Source organism: Eucalyptus grandis, chromosome 8 (assembly GCF_016545825.1).
Source record: "Eucalyptus grandis isolate ANBG69807.140 chromosome 8, ASM1654582v1, whole genome shotgun sequence".
Lineage (NCBI taxonomy): Eukaryota > Viridiplantae > Streptophyta > Magnoliopsida > Myrtales > Myrtaceae > Eucalyptus > Eucalyptus grandis.
This window is the reverse complement of record NC_052619.1, coordinates 45,469,591-45,491,602: the sequence shown is the minus strand read 5'-3', so window position 1 is coordinate 45,491,602 and position 22,012 is coordinate 45,469,591. Positions and strand designations below refer to the sequence as shown.

At 37.9% G+C, this 22,012-nt stretch overlaps 2 protein-coding genes and 2 pseudogenes across 3 annotated transcripts; 1 reads left to right on the top strand and 3 right to left on the bottom strand.

Moving 5' to 3' along the window:
• The first annotated feature begins 1,165 nt into the window (after window positions 1-1,165).
• LOC104447386 (dynamin-2B-like) lies at window positions 1,166-2,476 on the top strand. 2 transcript variants are annotated; one of them, XR_005545316.1, is made up of 5 exons: window positions 1,166-1,229; window positions 1,321-1,472; window positions 1,665-1,758; window positions 1,851-1,918; window positions 2,313-2,476. XR_005545316.1 is itself a non-coding variant. In XM_039299009.1 (5 exons), exons 2-5 carry the CDS (start codon window positions 1,353-1,355, stop codon window positions 2,356-2,358), a joined length of 339 nt encoding a protein of 112 aa, XP_039154943.1. In that variant the 5' UTR covers window positions 1,166-1,229; window positions 1,321-1,352; the 3' UTR covers window positions 2,359-2,476. The 2 variants fall into 2 exon arrangements, 1 of the variants encoding a protein (XP_039154943.1); XM_039299009.1 differs by having other exon boundaries at window positions 1,654-1,758.
• Window positions 2,477-4,718: 2,242 nt separating this feature from the next.
• On the bottom strand, window positions 4,719-11,569 carry LOC104445471 (annotated as a pseudogene).
• Window positions 11,570-13,828: 2,259 nt separating this feature from the next.
• Window positions 13,829-15,267, bottom strand: LOC120286092 (annotated as a pseudogene).
• Window positions 15,268-16,857: 1,590 nt separating this feature from the next.
• LOC104440226 (12-oxophytodienoate reductase 3-like) lies at window positions 16,858-20,150 on the bottom strand. Its single transcript, XM_039299514.1, has 5 exons — window positions 19,992-20,150; window positions 19,743-19,883; window positions 19,271-19,401; window positions 18,932-19,114; window positions 16,858-17,614 (listed from the first exon to the last, which is right to left on the bottom strand). Exons 1-5 carry the CDS (start codon window positions 20,042-20,044, stop codon window positions 16,956-16,958), a joined length of 1,167 nt encoding a protein of 388 aa, XP_039155448.1. The 5' UTR covers window positions 20,045-20,150; the 3' UTR covers window positions 16,858-16,955.
• Between the last annotated feature and the right edge of the window lie 1,862 nt (window positions 20,151-22,012).

Genomic DNA, 22,012 nt, shown 5'->3' with positions numbered 1-22,012 from the left:
TGTGATTTTCAGTTTGGAATGTAAATACAGCTATTATATATGTTAAAATCTGATGGAGTGTTTTTGATTTATTATCCTAACCTGCTTCTGTGAAACTAAATTAGGCTCCTTTGATGTTTGTAGATAGTTGAGTGTAGGCAAGTGCTCAAGTGGACATATGCATATGGTTATTATCTACAGAATATGATCATGCTAAGAAACAATTTGAGTATTTGCAAGGTTTGTATTGGAGAGTAGGATTGTGGATAGACAATGGCCATGCATATTTTTGGAATGTGTTATTGCACGTCACATGTAAATATAGACTTCCCAGTAAAATATCTCTATGGTTGTCACCTTATAGGATATTGCTCACTTTAGGCCTGATATGAAGTTGCTTATTTTAAGTGCCAAACTAGATGCAGAGAAGTTCAGTGATTTTTTCACTCCACCCTGATATTTAGATATGCAGTAAGGCGGTATCCAATTGAAATTCTTCACACCAGTGCACCTGAAGCAGATTACTTGGATGCAGCTATTCAAAGTGTAAATAAGACAAGTGTACTTTTTATTTATTATAAGACAAATGCACTTTGGCCAATCAACTAACACTATTTTACCTTCATATCATTTCAATTTGAGTGCATCTAAAACAGGTTCATTTCCTTTTTATTTTTTTTTGTTTCTGACTTGAATCGCTGCACAATATTGTTAAGCTCTGTCATCTGGAGAATATGTTGGAAAGAATGACAGCATGTATCTGCCTTTTTCTTTTTTTCCATAGGTATAGCAGCATGTATCCATTAGACTAGTTATTGAAGAAAGCATGTATCTCGTTGGCCTGTGCTTATGCTTACTGTCATCCCTTCAAATTATCAAATACTCTACAAAACCATCTGTTGTCCCTTTCATTTGCTGAGTGGCCATCCCTTATTCTTCTGTTTACTTCTTGTCATTTATTGCTGTCCATCGGATTCTCATCGTGAGAGTATAAAAGTTCACATTTGTAATACAGTTGACCCCAGTCAAGCTACTGGAAGTTGTACTTAGCTTTTTGTTTGTTTCTGCATGTTGGTTGTGCAACCGTTGGATGAATTCATCAGGAATGTAACCTCAAAGAAATCTCCGATGATGATGAACCCCCAATAAAAGGTTCCAAGGATAAAAAATCAAATGGTCAGGACTCGGAAAAGGACTGGTCTTGTCTTCAAGATAACTAGCAAGGTTCCTCACAAGACAAGTACTAAAAGGTACTTATTCTTTCATACATTATGTCTTTTATCTTTAGGATTTTGACTATCCCTTCAAACGCCAATTGGATGTCCTGCTTCCATGTTGTAGCTCACAGTGCGGTGGTATTGAAGGCTGAGACTATGGCAGAGAAGGTTGAGTGGTTGAACAAATTAAGAAATGTTGTCCTGCCTTCTACTGGAGGTCAAATGAAGGGAGAATCTGGGCTCCCCCTCCGGCAAAGCCTCTCCGATGGTTCTCTGGTGAGTCATCTAATGGTATTGCTTGGTAACAAATTCCCTTCCTTTCCCTTCTTCCGCAAGGGGGAAAAAAGAAACAACCATCAACCCCTAAAGGGAGATAGAAAATCAATGGGTTTGTTTTATCTTTAGCAACTGCAAGCAAGATCCATCTGTTTCACTTTCCACTCTTCCAACTGTCCAGTGTTCCTGTAGGAGTTCTTTGAAGATAGAACTTTGGTGGATGTCCCAAGAAGTTCGTGGTTATGTCGAAGCAGTTCTCAACAGCCTTGGTGCTAACGTTCCAAAAGTCAGTTTTCTTTACTTGGTGCCGTTGTTCTTATGTTTGCTGAGACGGTGGCATTGCTTTTTATTTCACTAGCTTCTTATGTCCCTGAGCAGGCCGTGGTACTTTGCCAAGTAGTGAAAGCCAAAGAGGACACGCTCAATCAATTATACAGTTCGATCAGGTTAGCTTGAAGATCACATTGATTGTTTGTGTTTTTGGTGAATCGATTTTTTTTTCTTTTGAATTTTTCATAGTATGCTCGTGTTCCTTACTACATGGTGCAAATGCAAGGTATTCGAAGCATTCCTTTTAGGAGTGGTGGTTTGTTAAGACCACTGCAAGTAGCATCTATTGCATCTGAGCATATGTTGTTGGAAATGGTTCCCTATAATGAAAACATATATTAGAATATTGCATTGACCACATATCTATTGTGTTCTGTTTTGTAGCTACAGTTTCCAATTCGACAGCACTAATATGCTTCATATGTAACCTTTTTTACACTATTCTATATCATTAATGAAGGTTTATTCTTGAATGATTAGTCATCCTTTTTTGTTTACATTGGATTGTAGTGCTCAAAGCACAGCAAGAATTGAAGAACTGCTTCTAGAGGATTAGAATGTAAAACGTAAGAGGGAAAAATGCCAGAAACAGGCCTCCCTCCTGTCGAAACTCACAAGACAACTCAGCATTCAGGATAATCGAGCATCTGCTGCCTCTAGCTGGGTCGATAGCGGTAGTCCCGGGTAATAGCTAGTGCGGTTTTAGTTAAATGTGCAAAGTGCATCTTTAAAATCTGAACAGCTTATGGAGTAGGACTTGTGTGCCATGGCAGTATAATTCTTATAAGTTGTGTCTGAAGGGTTAAGAAAACTAATTTCTTAAAGGACTTTCTGTTTCCAAATTGATTTCTCTCTGCTAGTATGCCTTTGGCTGTTGCTTATGCTGTAAAGTTTAATGGAGCTTACCCTTCGGGAGAGTTCTTTTTTTTTTCTTCCCTGGTTTATAGTGATAAAATGGTGTGCCCAATGCTTCAGAATTTAATCTCCAACTGGCAGTCTCAAGTGGTTTAAATGCTGAAAGTTTCTCAAATCTTATGTTTCGGAAATGCGGAATTGTGATGTTAGAAATCACCGACTGGTAAAAGCCTCTCCAATCAGCATGAAACTTCAAATTGGGAATGGAAAAGGATACTGGTCTTTATTGTGATTTAAATGGCGAAAATTTCTCGAATCTAATAATTTCTCTGTATGTGGAAGAATGGTGTTGTGATTTTAGAAAAGGTAAGCTTTTGCAATTTGCATCAAAATTCAAATTGGGAACTGAGAAAACATTAGCTGTGGACTAAAGTGCAGTTTAAATTAGGTTTCTTGAATCTGAATTTTCATGTATTTATCTTGGAAAAGCGAATTTGTGATTTTGGAAACCATTGGTTGGTAGAATCCTTCCCATGATCATTTAGTACTTTGTGACGTGAACCTCTTCCTCTTCCTCTTTGAGATGTTTTCATAGAAGCTTCTTGATTGATTCTCGATTTACTATCAGAGACTTGACTGCAGTGCTTCCTATATTGCACTCATTTCCTGGTAATTGAAAAAAGAAGGAAGAAAAATCTACCTCAGCTGCTGAGTTTATCCATATCTATATTGCGCAGAAAGCCCAAGAAGTAATGGACCCTCATCTGGTGATGACTGGAGGAGCGCATTCGATGCGGCCTCCAATGGACACACTGATTATCTCGGTTTGGGACGAGCCACAGTCGGTGGAACAGTGACCCTGCTCAAAATGGTGACGTTAGCTCGGCATCAAATCCCGGTGGCCGACGTACACCGAATCTATTACCGCCTGCACCCCCACAGTCAGGTTCGACTTACGGATACTAGATGTTTGAAGATCATGATGGATAATGACTCTCAAGGCATTCTTGTTGGATGGGTGTCTTTGCTCCTGGTGGTTTGAGTATTTAAATTGAATCACATGTCGTTGTATATGCTTCATAGAGGTGAGAATGAGTATTAGGTGGTCATGTATAAAAATTATGCGATTAATATCGGAGCCTGCCCCCGTCTGTCATCCGGAGCTTCATTAGTTCCTTTCATCGGAAGGATTGGTTTGTTAATTTTTTTTTCTTTTCAGTAGGGTTGGGGGGCGGGCTGCGGGGGCAAGGTAGGGATAGGTTACAATTTTTGCTCGCAGTGACATGCTTTGGATGGAGGATTGTATACCATGTTTTGCTGGTGAAGTGCATTATCCGCTTCGGAGTACAGACCTATTATTCTAAAATATAAGCTTCCAAGAGTACAGACCTATTATTCTGAAATATAAGCTTCTGAGTTTCGATTAAAGTGATGCTCATGCCTTTTTTAACTATCGTCTTCACTGACTGAATCAAACATGTTCATGGAGTTTGAGCCTTTTTAATCTAGACTTCTTGTTACCTCGAAATTGTAAGCCCAATTTACGTCATTTTCCATATCTTATTTAAAATTTTGAAAAGGTTGTAATTTATGGATGCAAAATTTCGTAATATCATAATAGCAAAATTATGTATCATTGAATGATTCCTCTTTTTTCTTTCTTTTTTTCTCAAAAAAACTATGTAGTTGATCTATCCATTCTATTGTATAGCGCCAATCTTTTCAGGGCTATGGTACAATGTAATACTACAACTCATTTGTTCAGGAAGCTTGAAATATATATTTTTGTATCATTTATAAAAATAAATAAATAAAAATATTTTTATTATTCACGAAAACATTTAAATATAAATTATAATGAATAATTATAAAAATTATCTACTAATTAATAAAAGGGGTAAAAAAAATTACTATTAAGAAAGTATTTGTGATCATTTATCTTTACCAAAATAAATGCAACTTAAATATACAATCCATTTATTTTTATCTTATTTGGGAACTTTACATTAACAATTGCAATCCTTTGTTGGCATCAATTTTTTTCCGTTGGAGGCACCCATATATGGGGCAAACCTTATTTTTAACAAGTCAAGTAGAGAACAATCCAAGTGAAGAAATGGCCGATCGTCAGCCTTCCGCAATTGGAGAACTTTGGAGGCCTGGCTGACGATTTGATGATATATGTTTTCACTGATGATGTCATGCACTGATGATGTTATGCCTCTTTAAGATCATCAGGAGCTTCGAGATCAAGTAGGGAGGGTCTCCATATCGACATCACACCAAGGCGGCCAGATCGCAAAAACCCACAAGCATTGTTTCTATAGCGACTCTTTTACTAGAATGAAATGGTCGACTAACGGATCTGTACATTAGAAATGGATAGATCTTTCCTTCATCAAGATGTACATACCACAACCATACAGACATGGACTTCCTACCTGCATGTGTCTACTGTATGCCTTCTTTAAAGGGTCCAGAATTGCGGATCAAATTCATCACAAGTTTGACCTGCAGATAAGGCAAATGTTCTGATTACGCTAACAGGAAATTTCAGATCATACGTGGTTTAATGTTCCTTTTCTTTTAACTAAGAGTTAGAGGTGATATCCAATATAGTGGCGCAATGGAGTTATCCGCTATACAGGAAGAAGAAACTCCTTTTAGAAAAGCAAACGTAAGTCCTAAAACATTGTCCAACTTCACTGCTGGGACCTTCCTTATATCTACTTTGCTAAAATGCATTAGGGAATGAAGTGTGCTGGAACAGATAACGAAAATAAGAAGGCAAGGGTTCGGCATCAACAGTGATCATCTACGACACAGATAGTTCAGTTGAATACAATGTCTACTGCTACCTCCTTTGTGACTGCATCACTGGGCCAACCACACAATAAACATAGGAAGCGAAAAATGTTCTTGCGTTCGCAACATATGAGAAGGATCGAATGTTCACCACAACACGATGATAGTGCTATTAATAAATGAGTTGTTCTCGCCTGATGGCATTTTAGTAACATACCTGAGTTGCCTCGCGCACTACAAATTCTTCTATGGCCTTGCTGAATTCCTCATCCAGAAGGTAGTGGTAGCTATAAGTGGGTACAGGCATATAACCTTGCTGAATTTTATGCTCACCCTGAGCCCCTGCCTCCACTGTTTTCAAATTAAGCTCTATAGCAGCTTCTATTGCTTGTTATGTAGATAAAAGTAAATAGTTATATTGTTCCAAACATGACAAGCGCATGCTTCCATATCACAAGAACTATTATCCTCACATAGCAAATCTGCTTTTCGCTAATATTAGTTGATCTACCACTTCCTCTTTCCTCTTTGTTTCTGCAACTCCACTGCAAATTCCTTGATGGGAAATTTTTCATTAGCATATGAGGACTATTATAATGTAGAGAAAAGCTTTGTCAACTTCTGGAATGACATTTCTAGATATGCCCATGCTTTTACAGCAGCTAAAGTCCCCATTTAGAGCGGAAGATAATCATGGTAGTAGGCCTGAACAATGACATTTATCTTAGCTGCTGTACCTGTCACATAGACCCATGGATAATCATCACCTAACGCTACCCTTTTATCACAACAAAATAGGTCCCCAATTCTTCAAAGAACAAAATTATACGCAAGCAGATTCCAAAACCAAATGAATGATATTTACTTCATGATTTGAAGTATATTCACACATTCTAGTATTCTTACTTGGGAAGAATTTACATAATCTTAGAGAATCGGTTGCCACTTTAAATTGACAATCTCTTCCTCTATTTAGCTTGCACTTACATTTGATATCTTGTTCACGATTTTACTATACTGAAGTCTCAAGGTACAACACATGAGTTAGCAAATCCATACCATGCAATTAAGTCCATTAGTTCACCCTTGTCAACATAAGGTTAAACGAATCTCACTTTTTAAAATAGGCAATAAGCACCCAAGAAAGAACTTCCATATCAAGTATATATCGAACTCACAGGAGTTTTGCATGTTAAATAGAGACAAACCTAGTAATAACAAGCTTCAAAATGTAAGTTGGGATAATAAGCTTTTGGGTGACAGCCCCAAAGGCGCCCATATATAGTATCTCCGCCTATAAGATTAAGGGCTCCCGCAACAAGTTCATCCCCTTCTTCAGCTACAACCAGTAACACTTGGTCTCCCATTTTTTTATCCCATGTTATGAAAAAACTCTCTTGTCAAATAAGGGCTGCCCCACCTAAATAAACATAAGCAGCAAGACATGATCTACTTAAAGCTCTCATATCAAATAAAGATGCCTTTGAATATACACCAGAGGCAGGCAAAACAATCAACAATATCATATTTTCTGCAAAGGAAAGACAACCAGTCACTGGACCCGTACTTGTTATCGGTGGTGTTCCTGTAGAACGTATAGAAAGAACCCCAGTGCTTAGCCTGCACACACAATCAAAACCAAGAAGCTCAAGTCCTTCATGTTTCACAAAGTGAAGGTATTAATTTAGGAGTAAGTTGTAAGAGAACAGGAGTCACATGTGGATGATCACATCTAAGGACTACTCATCTAAAAGCTCAAACCGGTGGACAGAAAGTTGCTACTAGCATCTAAATTCAAATTAATAGTATTACTGGGAAGTTGCGACTTGATATACTTATTTATACTTCTCTGTACAGTTAACCAACTAGTCTCTATTCACATTGATATCAAATTGAACCGGCTGGATTACATATATTATTAAACCTCACATATTTTGGGTAGGATTGGCTTAAAATCTTCCCCGAGACACTTTTGCCATGATATTTGTACTCATTACCTTTATTTCATTCCCTCGAAGCCGCTTCATTGTCAAGTTTTGGGCAGAAATCTGCAGAAAGGATTCGATCCAATGAGTAAAAGCTTGTGTGCCCAAAAAGATGCAACGTAAACTGGCACTATGAGACTATAAGATGCAACAGATAAAAATGCAAACTGATTTTTGATAAGATACCATAGTGCACCAGCAATGAATTCTGATAACTTAATGGGGAATTTAATATTCTGTCTGTGCTATTAGCAAAATTGATTTTAACAGGCAAAAAGGAAATTAGTACTACATGAAAGTTTATGTGTGTTTTTTTCCCCATTAGTATAGGTACAAATACAGTTGATACACTGCCACTGATATATTTGCATTAAACATTTGTAGAACGTAACAGTGATAGGCATTTGTAAAGATCAGTTCATATAATACTTCCCCATAACTCATGTCATCATAAAGAACGACCAATTCGTTACTCAACTGTTCATATTTTACTGCTTTGAAGCATCTTCAGCAATTAGTTAGTTTTCCAGTTGTCCAAGAAGCTCAACTACCAGTATAACACTTTACTTCAGCAGAGTGAATTTCAGCAAATGCATAAGGTCAGTCAACATTATATCCGAAATTGGGAATGCAATCCCCATGAAGCATCAGTCTCAGAGTGTTAGTAAAAAGTTCTACGAGCATTTAGTGAAGATTGTAGTAACATATATCGTTCCATAATAACTACTTTCTTCATTTCCCCTGTGACAAGCATATGTATCAACACAATTTACTAAAAAAATTTATCGAATTTTCAACCATATATTTAAGGAATAAAGAACTAAGAGCAAGATTTAAAAGAATTTCTAGGTGGGAGTATCTTCCCAAAATAAAGGAAATTCCCAAATAAAATAACATTTGGAAAAACTAACCTTGCGCTCCCCGACATATATTTTTCCTTTTGTTCTGCTTCATGTCCATCAAAAAGTCATCAAAACTGTGGCACAGACAGTGAAACTTGAAGCATCTACCTTTTGCATGCAAGATAAACACAAGAAACGTAAAAAGATCAAAAGTTGGCAATCCAAGTAAATTTAAGACACCACTCATTCAGAGAAGTAATGCTGCAATCATATGCTAACTAGCAGGACTATTGCATAGGAAACTGATGCATGCACAATATCAAATGGAGAAAATTGACAGCAGCATTACGTCCAAGTATATTTTTAAGCAAAAGTTGCATTTGACCTAGATAACATTGTGAGGCATATACCCCTTGACATGCTATCTAGATCAAAAAGAGACAACTCCATTCAACTCCCAAATACTTTCAACCCTCACTGACAATCAAGAAAAGGGGTCAAAGGTGTATGATAGCTATGATGTAATTGAGTGAGTCTTATGAAATTTCAAACTTGGTCAAATAATACTTTGACTGAGAACCTAGAAATATCACAGATGCCCATTTTCATTAACATTGAGTCTAAAGTTTCAGCACTTGTCTGCTTAATGCTTTACTTGATGTGTCTTTGTTTCCCTACTCCTATTATGAAAGAAGATATAATCAAATACTTATCTTGACCATTAAGAAATAAGCAAATTGCTAGAGGTTTGTCACCATGTTATATGATTTTTACTTCAGATGGCTTTGGCTAGAGCCCACAAGGAGCTCAATCATGAAAGTCTACGACTCATTGCATTAAACAGGGCAGAAAGTACTCCCAAGGTTTTGTTAAATTGTAAAATCACCCTTCAGAACCTTTTCTGAATCTACTAATACACTTCAGATGGAGATGAGTCTCCTGGGTTGTTTTACTGCTGAAGGGGAAAGTGAATAGGGAAAAACCAAAAGTTATTGTCAATGTATCCAGCAGCAGTAACATCAGGCCTAACTGTAATTTCAGCACTCATTTTGCCACTCACCATGTATAGTTTCGATTGGTCCAATGGTACTGCATTTCTATCCTCTGTAGAAAACCCTTATCCTTGTGGTTTTGCCATTCATTCTCAGAAGAAAATGTGATGTGGACTAACGAAACTTGGGACTGTTGTCAAGGATATAAAGCAAATTCAAAACTACTGCAAATTGAAACATCAGATTCACAGTTCAGGAATTTTCATCTTTAAGTAAGCCACAGCTAGCCACAACTTCCCCACTTGTTTGGCGAATAACCAAGTTATTTCTCGTTTTCCATGAGACCATACATATAGAGATCAGCCCTGAAAACATTTTAACTCTACTGCAACTCCAGCCAAGGGAAAAGGTCCAAACAATTGATGGAGTGTAAAAAAAAAAAGCCCAATGATGAAAGAAAAGTGTGATAAAATTCTGGCTATTTCATGGATGTAGCATCATATTCACTATGGACAGTCACACATCTGTTATCACGTACCTTAGCTTTCAAATTTTCTTAAGGCGTCTACTACAATGTCAAAAACTTGATCCTTATATAAGGAATCACAAAGTAGAATCCGAGGACCAATTACGGGGGTAAAAGGCACACAACACTGGTACTTTGGATAGTATCTTGAACCATAACTGTAGTAAGCGTCCGCCCAAGAATGGTCAAAGACAAATTCACCATACAAGTGACTGCACATCAACATGAAAAATGAGTGAAACCATCTCCATAAAGCTCCTCGAAGATTGTAAAAATTGCTCAATATATAGCTATTTACGAGGAGCATAGAAGAAACTATCTATTTGAAGTTTCAAAGAAAATAAATCTAATCCTAAGAACAAAGAAGAGGATAAACCTTTTCAGATAAAGTGGAACAACACCTACAACAGTCCCAGATTCATCCTTAGCACCAATGTGCCGCGGCATCCATCCTGTTTCCTAAAAGCAATTAAATAGATCAACGGAGTATCCAAGAGAAGCTATTCAGCTTAGCAGCATGGTAAAACTGAAAGAACTCCGTTCAGGAACAATAGGAAGAGAAGCCAAAACCTAAAGGTACCAAGAGGGCACCAATCCATTAAAAAAACTACTTCACTAGGTAGACATCAAATTCTACAAAACTCAATAGTCCCTCTTCATTCAAAGAGAAACTTTGCGGCAAATACCAGAAATAAAAGGAACTTATTTTTTCCCCGTCTGTTAGAGCATCAGAAGGAGAGACATCTCTCTAGAGACAGAAACCTATGGGGCCGACAAGCTGTCGGACGTAAAAGCATCAGGGACACCCCACAAGCAGCAGTGTGCAACCAACTTATCAGTGAAAGCTTATGCACGAAGGAACCAAGGGATAATTATGCCAGGGACTCCAATATCAATGAAGCAAATACCAATCATCCAATCCTCCTCTCATAAGAACGCAAAAATTACGTTGATGAACGACAATCTCAACCCCTAGAACGTGAAATCTCACCTTCACAACAGAATTAGACTCCTCCAAACTTGAAAGGAACCCGAGAGAAACGGATTATACTTCTAAGGGCCAGCAGCATCAATAGCACACGCATCCCAATCATCCGCCGAAACCTCGGAGATGGAATTAACAACCGAGGGCGATATGTGCTTCGGCCTCGACTCCGCCGCCGCGACATCCTGCGCGACAGAACACGAACCTATTCATTCCGTACATCCCGAAAAAGAGCCGTCGCGAACGTGACTAAGAACAAACCTCGACGCCCGGCGCCGCCGTCGAGCATAATAGCCGAGGGAAAGATCGACGGTCTCGCGAGGCTCCGAGACTTCTTCGACCTCCAGAACAGCGCGCGGATTCTTCTGGCGGCGGCAGTGGCTCGGAGTCGGAGTTGATGACGAGTTCGTCGGAGCGAGGAAATCGGACGGAGGCCCAGAAGTTGCCGAGAGACCAATGCGAGCACAAACCTTACGCGTTGGAAACAGTGGGAGGCGAAGGCGGTCGGGAACCAGCTGCGACAGGCGGGGCTCTTGGAGGAGGCGACGTGCCAGAGGTAGATGACCGGCGAGGCGGAGGCGGAGGCGGAGTGGTGGGATGCGCTGAGAGGGAAGTGCAGCTCGTTCTCTGTCTGCTCTTTGACGAAGAGAGAGAGAGACAAAACCCAAAAAAATTCAAGTGGGGAGAGAGAAAATTTAAGCGGGAGCGCAGCGCATTCATTACCCTTCTGATCCGTCCTTTCTTCTGCCAGCCGAGCCGAGCCGAGCCACCAGCCATTTATTTCGGAGAGAGCGAGAAGAGAGAGGAGAGAGATAGAAGCGCAGAAGATGGAGGGGCGTCAGAGTGGTGGGCCCAGGAGCGCTTTTGAACGTCTGACACCCTCACCAACGTGGAGCCACGTGTCGACCGCTGAATGGTTTAACCCACCGCCTACGTGTTGGGTTAAACCCACCCAATATTTTCTCGGGAAGAAGGTGAACAGTAGGGGTCTTGTCAACTTTTTTCTTTGTTTTTCTTTCTCTTTTCTTTCCCAATGACCGGTCACTTTCTCGCTTTCTCCCCTTTCTCTTTTGACTTTTCTTCTTTTGTTTTTTTTCTCTCGACAAAGAGAAGTCGCCCCCCTTTGGTTCCGAAACCTCGCCCTTTATTTATAGAAGAAGGCTCAAAGTTGTTGTTGCGAGTGAGATATTCACTCAACAACTCCAACAATAAAAAGGCTCCAAAATCAAATAAAAACTGAATCTATTTTTGAATCTTGAAATGAAAATATATTTTCAACAAAAAATTTCCAAAACCGAATTTTTATTTTATTTATTATTTTCTAAAATATTAGGTGTCAACACTCGGTGTAACAAACATGCCCATGGGAAAATCTATGTTCATTTATCATGAACTCTATAATAAGTTTAAGGAAAGAAACAATCTCAAAAGAGCGAAAAAAAGAAAAAGAAAGGAAAAGATAAAGAAAAACATGCTGTTAAGTCTACAAAGGAGACTGGGTCCAAGGACAATGTGCTTATATTCTGACCAAAGATTCATCTTGAATGATAACATGAAATCTAAAGCTATATAGATGTTTCCTGTAGTTTTGGAGATGGTACATTATGCAACTCTCTCCCATAAATGAAACTCGATTGAATTATCAACACATTTATGAAATTACCTGGCCCCCGTCTCGGAAACCACAGTGCCTTCAATGATGAGAAGGCAGAGTCATCCTCTGCCCATACCACTCAACCATAGCCGGTTGCGGAGTGCCATTTAAGGCTCTGCGTCTTGTCATCGGCGCAAGCACCACCCTGCACCACCGCAGCAAAAGAGTCGCCACTCAGCTAACGACACCAGTATGGCATGACTGCATGGTTCATCCCAACGATCGCTATTACTTCATTTATGTTTACAGTTTTAGCTATTATGTCTATAAGTCAGATGTACCAAAAATTTAATATCGCGATGGCTTCTCTACAGTGTCACCAAGCAAGCCAAATCGAATCACGAGAAGGGAATTTGCACACATTTAGGATAAATTTATTCGATATTCTAAAGAATTTTATTAGATACATGTGTAGAGATTGGTTTATCAAAAGTCGATTTACAAAATGGCATGATATAGTCTTGTTGGACGCTTGAATAGAACTTGCTTACTTATTATCCATTTATTCGTGTTCGAATTTTGAAGCATAATTCCAGTCAAGATTTCAAACTAGATTTAAGCCTAAACCTTTGCGAGAAATTTTAATGTAATCCTTTCGATTAATTTCACTAGAAATGGCTAACATGGCAATTCAGTTATCATCAGTTGTCCTACGTGACACATTAACATGCTAGAGATTTCTGGCAAAAATTGATTGAAATGACTAGATAAAATTTCTTGCAAATATTTAGGACTAAATTAACAAAATTGAAGAGTATGAATGAATTGGTATATTTACAATAGGTTTAGGATTGATTAGACAATTTTCCATAATTGTATATATATAACACCAATTTGGATGTCTGATTGGAGAAAATTTTCTCAGATCAAAGATAAGGAAAAAAGCAATTTCAAAGAAATTAATGAATACAGATGTACACTTTTTGTATAGAATGGACATTCTCTCTCTAGATTTTTAGACTTTATACTACTTTTCTTTTTAAAGTGTAAACAACAAAATAAATGTCCTCATTTGATTCAACAATTTTCACCAATTCAAGCATCCATAAGATACACCAAGTACTTTTACCCCTCATTTAAACGCTTAATGCAGATCTAGGACCCTCAAGAACATACTTTTGTCATGTGAGACTCCTTATCATTATTTTCTTGGTTAAGAAAGGGATAGTCCGTTTATCCAACAACAAGGTCATGAGTGTAAAACATCTCTCGAATGCACTCATTTAATGGTGCATTAATATTGAACCTATATACTAAATCATGACTAAAAATGAAAGTTTGACTGTATGATATCAAATCTGCATCACCATCGGTCACGGCCTTCATCCCTAGTCCTCGAGTGAACTCGCTGGCTAACATAAATGTACCTTGATTAGCATTTCTTACAATTTGGCTTCTTCATCTTCTGTACTAGTCTGTTCAAGAGATGGCATGACTCGCGGTTGAATTACATGGAGATAGGCAAGTTTTAATCCCACATCAGCCTCGAATGTGTTGAGTTGTTTGATCACCATGAGTCCTAGATTAAGTGGATCAGAATCCATGGCATCGACATAATTGGACACAGGCGAAAATCCTAACTGAAGTCGATCACCGCCAATAGTTGCAACTACCGCTCGAATGATCTCCATCGAGTATCTGCACCAATTTTCAACTAAATCACCGTATTCATCCGTTCTATCGTTGACTGCATCCTTCAGGAATCGATCAATGAGTTAGCCATGTGCTGCATGGAGCTCGATCCCATCGAAACCCAACGTTTGTCCAACTATAATGTCAGAAGAACACTGTAGGACCGACTCTTAAAATGTTTGAACCATCATTGCCATTCACTCGATCTGCGTAGGTCAGGGCCACGCAAAAAATTTCCATGGATGGACTAGGCAATGCCTAGTAGGTATAGGGTCACATAAGGTCGTTTGAGAGTTAAGTGGATCTATAAAAATGATCATTGCAATGCGTCCAGTGCATGTCGTCTTTAGGGTACCTAACATTAATATAGCTGTTAATTGTAATCTTACATCACTTCATTACGTGATTGTAATGCGCCTTATACATAGATAGTCTCAATAGAATCAGCAGGTTTATTGAGCCATATAATCAATCTTGAGTATGAGACAGAATTCTCTTTTCGCTTTTAAGTGCACCAAGTCACTTTCGTAACGTAAATCTTCACTTCCATTGTCAGGTCACTATCTTGTAACCGTTTGACTCTGTTCAATACAATTTTTATTTGAATTCCATTCAGTGCACGTGAACGGCAAAATTACATAAGTGGAAAATTTTTCAATGTCAACTCTTATCAAAATTAAAATGGAAAACAGCTTAGGATAGTAAATTAAGACACGAAATCTCGTAGTCTAACCTGCTCGTATGGAGCTGATTGCTGCCTGACGAAACTGCTCGACAACCTTCGGAATTTCAGATGTTTCCAAGGCTCGACGCTTGGAGAAATTTTCCTGGGTTCCATCAAGCATGAATACTTTCCAATTCTCCAATATGGACCGGTTGGTTGACGGAATTGGCGCACCCTCACCAGGCTGCTAGACTAATAAACTAGAAATAAATTATGATTAAGCAATAGCATAACTCTATTTCACGAGATAACAACATAGTAAGATGGATCAATCGAGATTGAAATTTAGTATATAGTGAAAAGTTAAAGTAATTATTTTTATGGGATGCCTGACCCGCATGCCATAATTGACATAAAATTTAGACCACCCTTGGCATAAACAGCATCGACCACATTCTTCCATGCATCGATTTGTTCTTCAGTGTAAATTCCAGGAACATGTAGAAACCGAAATTCATTTGGCATTAAAATAGCTCAAGCATCCAATGTGCTTTTAGACTACACCAAAATGATAAACAGAGTCTAAGGAGTAATATACAGTCAAGAAAATATAATTTATTCATGTAAGTAGTTATTGGATAGTTCATTAGATCTTAAACTGAAAGTGCGTTAGAACCAAACTGAACCAATCAACCTGTTCATCGTCATTTGGCTCTATTCCAAACTCACACAATAAATTGATTTAGTATCAATTTTTCTCACAGAAGACTACAAAAGAGTCATATGTCATGTCATAAGTGTATATATACGTAGTAAAATAACCGTTTACAATATGTGATTTAATTGAAAATAAAGGATTTTTTAAAGTACCCGATTCCCTCTTGAGAGATGGCAGTGGTTTCATTGACGTTGTTACAGATAATTAGGGATTTTTTTTAAAAATAATTTCCATTAATTATGTTGATTATCTGTATCTCTCAAGATTGTACATACATCGCACATATATTCTGCATATCTTGATGGAGATATTATCTTAGAATAGTTATTTAATAAAGCTTATAATTAAGCTGATGTCTTCTTCATTAATATGTACGTACGTACGTACGTATGTATGTATGAATGTATGCATGTATATATGTATGTCTATATCAAAGTATACACAAACTCTATGTGCCTTTCTATCAATGCGGAGTATGAACCACACTCCAATAGACTCGACAAAAAAATACTTTACACTGAAAGTCATTCTTCGGACTTTTATAAAAGGAGATGGGTCTTATGGTGACTGTAGATAGGAAGTATCATGGAAACACAAGGGAACCGATGAACGTGCTTTAACGGGATTTAACCATCGTCAAAGAACACAAAACTCTACTGAAATTTAATCGATGAGAAAGTACGTGTGAATAAATATACATTGTTGGAACTTAATCAATAATGCGGATGTAAGAGTTACGACTCCAACTACAATTGACATATTCATTGAAACTTAATCTACAATGAGATATTTGAGAACTACAATTACAGTACTAGAATTGAAAGGAAATTAAATGATAATGAGATATGTTTGTTGGTGTAGGGTCTTACAAAGAGTACAATATGACTATTTAAAACCTACAATCGATAGTTACAAATGGAGTTACATACCATTAGCAAAAAAGAAATAACGTCCTAATGGCGGTTATAAAAAGTTATATTATCCACTAACTCGTATTTTTTAGGACACTTAATTATGAGAAATCACAACCATCCTAAAATAGCAGCAATAGAAATAACCACCCAATAGTTATCCTCATGTCAATTGCCTGTTGCAAAATTTAATAACATTGTCGATCAACTTCAAAGTTCTTGTGATAAATTTCACATTGTGTATTATCTACGACTTCACTGGTGAGTTATCGATTTTCTTCGAGTTACTGATGATTTTATCCATAAATAATCACAATTGCTCTCTTCGAATAAGTCCATCACTTATCAATAATAACCAAAAGTTGGTCATTTTTATTTTTTCATGTAAACAATCTTCTAACACTTTCCGTATCTGTACGCGGGCCTAAACACATGAATTGCAGGATGCAAACATCACTACATGAAAAGCGAAGGCGACAACACATCTACAGAAACAGATAGATAACATTGCAGGAAGGAATTGACCAGACTTGCACGAAATACTTTTACCCCACATTTAGACAGTCAATACAAATCTAGTTCTCTCAAGAACAAACTTTTGTCATGTCAGAGTCCTCGTCATTACTTTCTTGGTCAAGGAAAGGATAGTCTGTGTATCCAACAACAGGGTCATGAGTATAAAACGTCTCCCGGACGTACTCATTTAATGGTGCGTTGATCTTGAACCTATTTACTAAGTCAGGATTAGCAATGAAAATTCGACCATATGCTATCAAATCCGCATCTCTGTCAGCTATAGCTGTCATCCCTAGCTCTCGAGTGAACCCACCGGCTGACATAAATGTACCTTGATAAGCTCTTCTCAGAGTCAGCATTAACTTGGCTTCTTCATTTTCAGTACCAATTTGTTCAGGAGATGGCATAAATCGAGGTCGAGTTACATGGAGATAAGCAAGTTCTGTTCCCATATCAGCTTGGAATGTGTTAAGTTGTCTGATCACTGCGAGTCCTAGGTTGAGTGGATCAGAATCCATGGCATTGACGAAATTGATCACAGGTGAAATTCTAACTGCAACGCGATCACTGCCAATAGCTGCAACTACCACTTGGACAATTTCCATCAAGAATCTGCACCTATTTTCAATTGAACCGCCATATTCATCTGTTCTATCATTGATTCCATCCTTTAGAAATTGATCAATGAGATAGCCATGTGCCGCATGGAGCTCGATCCCATCGAAACCTAACGTTTGTCGAACATTGATGTCAAATGAATGCCATGTTACTAACTTATAAACTGTTAGAACATTATGATTCCCATATATCCATATAGATCAAGACCACATATATAACTCTTTAATGGATTAGGCAATGCCTAATAAATAAACTCATCAAACAGGTAGGTCAAGTTAGATAATAAAAAAAATAGTCCGACTCAAATTGACCCAATTAATTAACACATTTTCATGCAATATAAATCTAGTGGCCTATACTCAATCCAACCCACACTCAGTTTGACCCACACCTAACTTGATCCATTTTACTAAAACTCTTCCATAGTTAACTCAATCTAGGACTACTCAAACCCAAACTAAAGTGCGAGCAAGGAGTGAACTAGCAGAAGATTGAATGAGAGCAAAGAGAGTGAAGAAAGAGTCATAGAAGTGGGTTAGGTATAAGTAAGTTGTGAACTCATTAACATACATATTATTTTGAGTTTTACTATTCTAAACTCATTTATGACCCATTTACTAGATATAACTAACCCATATAACAATTTAACTATCAAATATAGTTTAAAAATTGAATTTATAACCCATTTTGCATGTCTACTCATAGGCACATGGTTGCAAACGGGTTGGTTGGGAGCTATGAGATCTATAATGTGTGGAGTACACTTCGGCTCTAGGGTACTTAACATTAATAGGCTATATTTGTTCAATAAATAATTTGAAAAATATTTTCCTAAAAATAATATCTTGTATCACTTACAAAAAAAAAAAAAAAAAAAAAAATTTCATTGTCAATCAAAATATTTGGATATAGATAATTATTGAAAATGTAAATATCTTTTATTAATTAATTATTTTAAACGATACAGGCAATCATTTTGAAAAATATAATTTTCAAATCATTCATTTTTCATCAAACAAACGAGCCTAGGTATAATCTCACATCAGTTGACTACATGGTTATAATGTGCCTTATATTCATGTGATCCTCTCCATCCAAACATATAAACTTTTAGGCTGGACATTTCTTGCAATAGAATCTCAATCATCCACTTGTTTATTGAGTGACATATTTAACTTTTAACTACGAGACGAATTCCTTTTTTTCCGTCCCTAAGTGCAACAAGTCACTTTTTTTGACGAAATTTTCACTTCGATTTATCTAAGTCAACTTTCTTGTCACCATTTGACTCTTCCCAATGTAATTTCTGTATGAATCCTTGCTCCATCCAGTTAAACGAGAAAGATTAGATAAGCTGAAAATTTCGCATAACATGTGTCACAAATTTAAAATAAGTGAATCAAGACTAGAAATCTCGTAGCCTAACCTGCTCGGATGGAGTTGATTGCTGCCTGACGAAATTGCTCGACAACCTTCGGAATTTCACATGTTTCCAAGGCTCGAGGTTTGGAGAAATTGTTTTTGGTTCCATCAGGCATGAGTATTTTCCAGTTCTCCGATATGGACCGGTTGGTTGACGAAATTGGTGCACCCTCACCAGGCTGATATACTAATAAACTATAAATAGATTAGAATAAAACAATAGTAACTCTAATTATAAGATACCGACGAAGGGAAAGTATCAATCAAGAGAGAATATATATATATATATATATATATATATATATATATATATATATATATAGTAAGAAATCAAAGAAATTACTTTTGTGGGATGCCCGACCAGCGTGCCACAATTGACAGAAAATTAGGCTACCCTTGGCATGAACAGCATCCACCACTTTCTTCCAAGCTTCGATTTGTTCTTCGGTGTAAATTCCAGGAACATGTGGAAACCTAAATCCAATATATTTTTTAGACTAAACCAAAATCCTAAACTGAGTCTAAGGAGTAATATACAGTAAATCTATATTTTTCACTTCAAGAAAATATAGTTTGCTCATGCAATTTATTATTGGATAGTTAATTTGATCGTAAACTGAAACTGGATTTGGACCAAACCCACCCAATCAACCTGTAAATCTTTAAGATCAAGTTGAATGTCAAGCCATACAGAGAAGGAGAAAATCATGAGCGACCGTCACATGTCATGTCATCAATTTATGTATACGCAGTGAAATAACCGACTACAATCTGAAATTTAATTGAGAAAAAAAGAGTATAGACATGAAAAGTACCCAATTCCCTCTTGAGCGATGGGTGTGGCTTCACTGATGAGAAGACCTCCCTCCGTCGACCGCTGTCCGTAGTACTCAGCCAGCGCTGGCTGTGGCAATCCGTTCAAGGCTCGGGATCTGGTCAGAGGCGCGAGCACCACCCTGCACCGCCGTGCCAAACTCGACTCGGTTTCATCTCACACGACCCCTTAAGAATTGAAAATGGAGAGCAAGAGCAACTAGTATCAGATGTAGAGTACCAATACCCACCTGTGTGAGAGGTTGAATTTGCCCATCTTGTATGGACTGAAGAGGTCCGTCATCGCTGTTTCTGGTTCGGAAAGCCAGACGAAGAGAACGAAAAATCAGACGGAATCAGGTTTATGAAAGTCAACGGCGGGGTCGATTGCTCTATTTATATAGGCAATGAAGAGCCTCGCCACGGACCAAAAAAAAAGAAGAGCCTCGCCTTCGGAAGGTCCTAGTATTGATACCGACACAATCAAATAAGTTTCTTAAAAAACAAATGACGGGGAAATTTCAGAAGAATCCCTGGAGTGAGTACTTTTTTAAGATACATTCAAACTGGGTGGGATTTATCTTGAAGTACCCTAAATTTGTGATTTTGTTTCAATTGACACCTTATCTCATTGGGAATACAAATCTTCACCGTACGACAATCACGTGCATGTCATTTGTCATATTTCGCACCATGAGCAAGGACGATAGGGACCAGCACCACTTGTAACGACGAAATGTCGTAATTACAATACAATTCGCGCGTATCAATTTGCACATAAGGAGAAAATATGGAGACGTATCCTCTCGAACAAGCTAAGCAACACCCAAAAAGATACTTTTTCTCATACAATCACTACCATCGACCGCACATTCCATGACTTGCGACCACCTTGTGACATGTTTCTTCAACAAGTTTCAACTGCCTTCGTTTTAGACAAAGGAAGTATTGGAATTGAGTTTAGTTTGTTTGGGAAATTTGAGGATTAGGGTTTAGTTTAATCGGGAAATTTGGGGATTTTTCGGCAGAGTTAAACGCATGTGAAGCGCATGTACTCAAACCGGACAATAATGCCCTTGTCCACGGCGCAAGAGACGGCACATGTCACGCATGTGGTCATCATCAAGCAAAAAATTGTGGCGCCGGCGGAACGTGGGGTCAATTGAGATGGAGCCACCAACTTCGTGGGGTACTTTGAGATAAACCTCATTTTCGGGGTATTCTAAGAAAAATGTCCCACTTCAGGGGGGGTTTTTGGGAAATTTTTTCACAAATGAGTGCATGCATTGGTTAAAGTAAATAATAGCAAATGGGATTGGTGCTCAAGAAAGACTTTCTTTGATGTCCGTCTCATACTCATCCAACAAGGACTCCGGACTCATTAGCCTTTCTTTGTCATTGTTAATCAGTCATGCCGCCCGTGGCACTTCGATGTCCCCGCATTTTTCGTCATGTCGACTTCTTTACATTTAACTTTTCTTAAAAAACTGCTTAATCAATCTAACTTTTTTATGCATATAGAATCCTTGTTCGGCCCTCTTAATCTAAATCTCGTCTCCGCCATGTGCGTTAGCCAACTAAAAATAAATGTTTGCCTTCATATTCAATTCTCACCTGACATTAACCGCTGAAATTATCGCTTAAAATAAAACTCAGCGAAAGATTCCAAACCGGGGCCATCTTCAGCCGGCTCGGGAGGCATTGGCATATGTTCTACTTGTATAGAACGTGACAATTATGGGTTCTCTCTTGGATCTTCTCGTCATCGTGTCGTTAACCCAATTTTACTCCATCATCTTTCGAGGTTTGTTTTTTTATACAAAAGTTGGCGTCCGAGTCATGTAATGTAAGAGGCACGAGAAGTTCGAATTGGCATTGTAGCTACCATGATGGATCTGAGGATCGTCTCATACGGCAAGGGGCGATTCCCAGATATCTTAATAGAATTGTATTCCCCAGGACGAAATTATGAACTAATGATGATTTTCATTTTCGCTGAAAGCCCGTGCCATTACATTTATTTGCTTTTGAGACAGGCATGCGCTTGTTGTTCTGCATTATAGAAAGATTATTTGTTAACGAATTATTAATTAGCCATTTGCGTGAAAAACAACTGTGGGTGTTAAAGTGACACTTCCCTCGTTTTACCTTAGTTCTCTTTTAGCCGTTCTTTTATGCTTATAGCAAAAGCTAAAGCTACGTAAAGGTTAATGTATGTAACCACCAACCAGATCTTTTAGCCCCCAAAGATCCTTGGGAAAGTAGTTCCCAA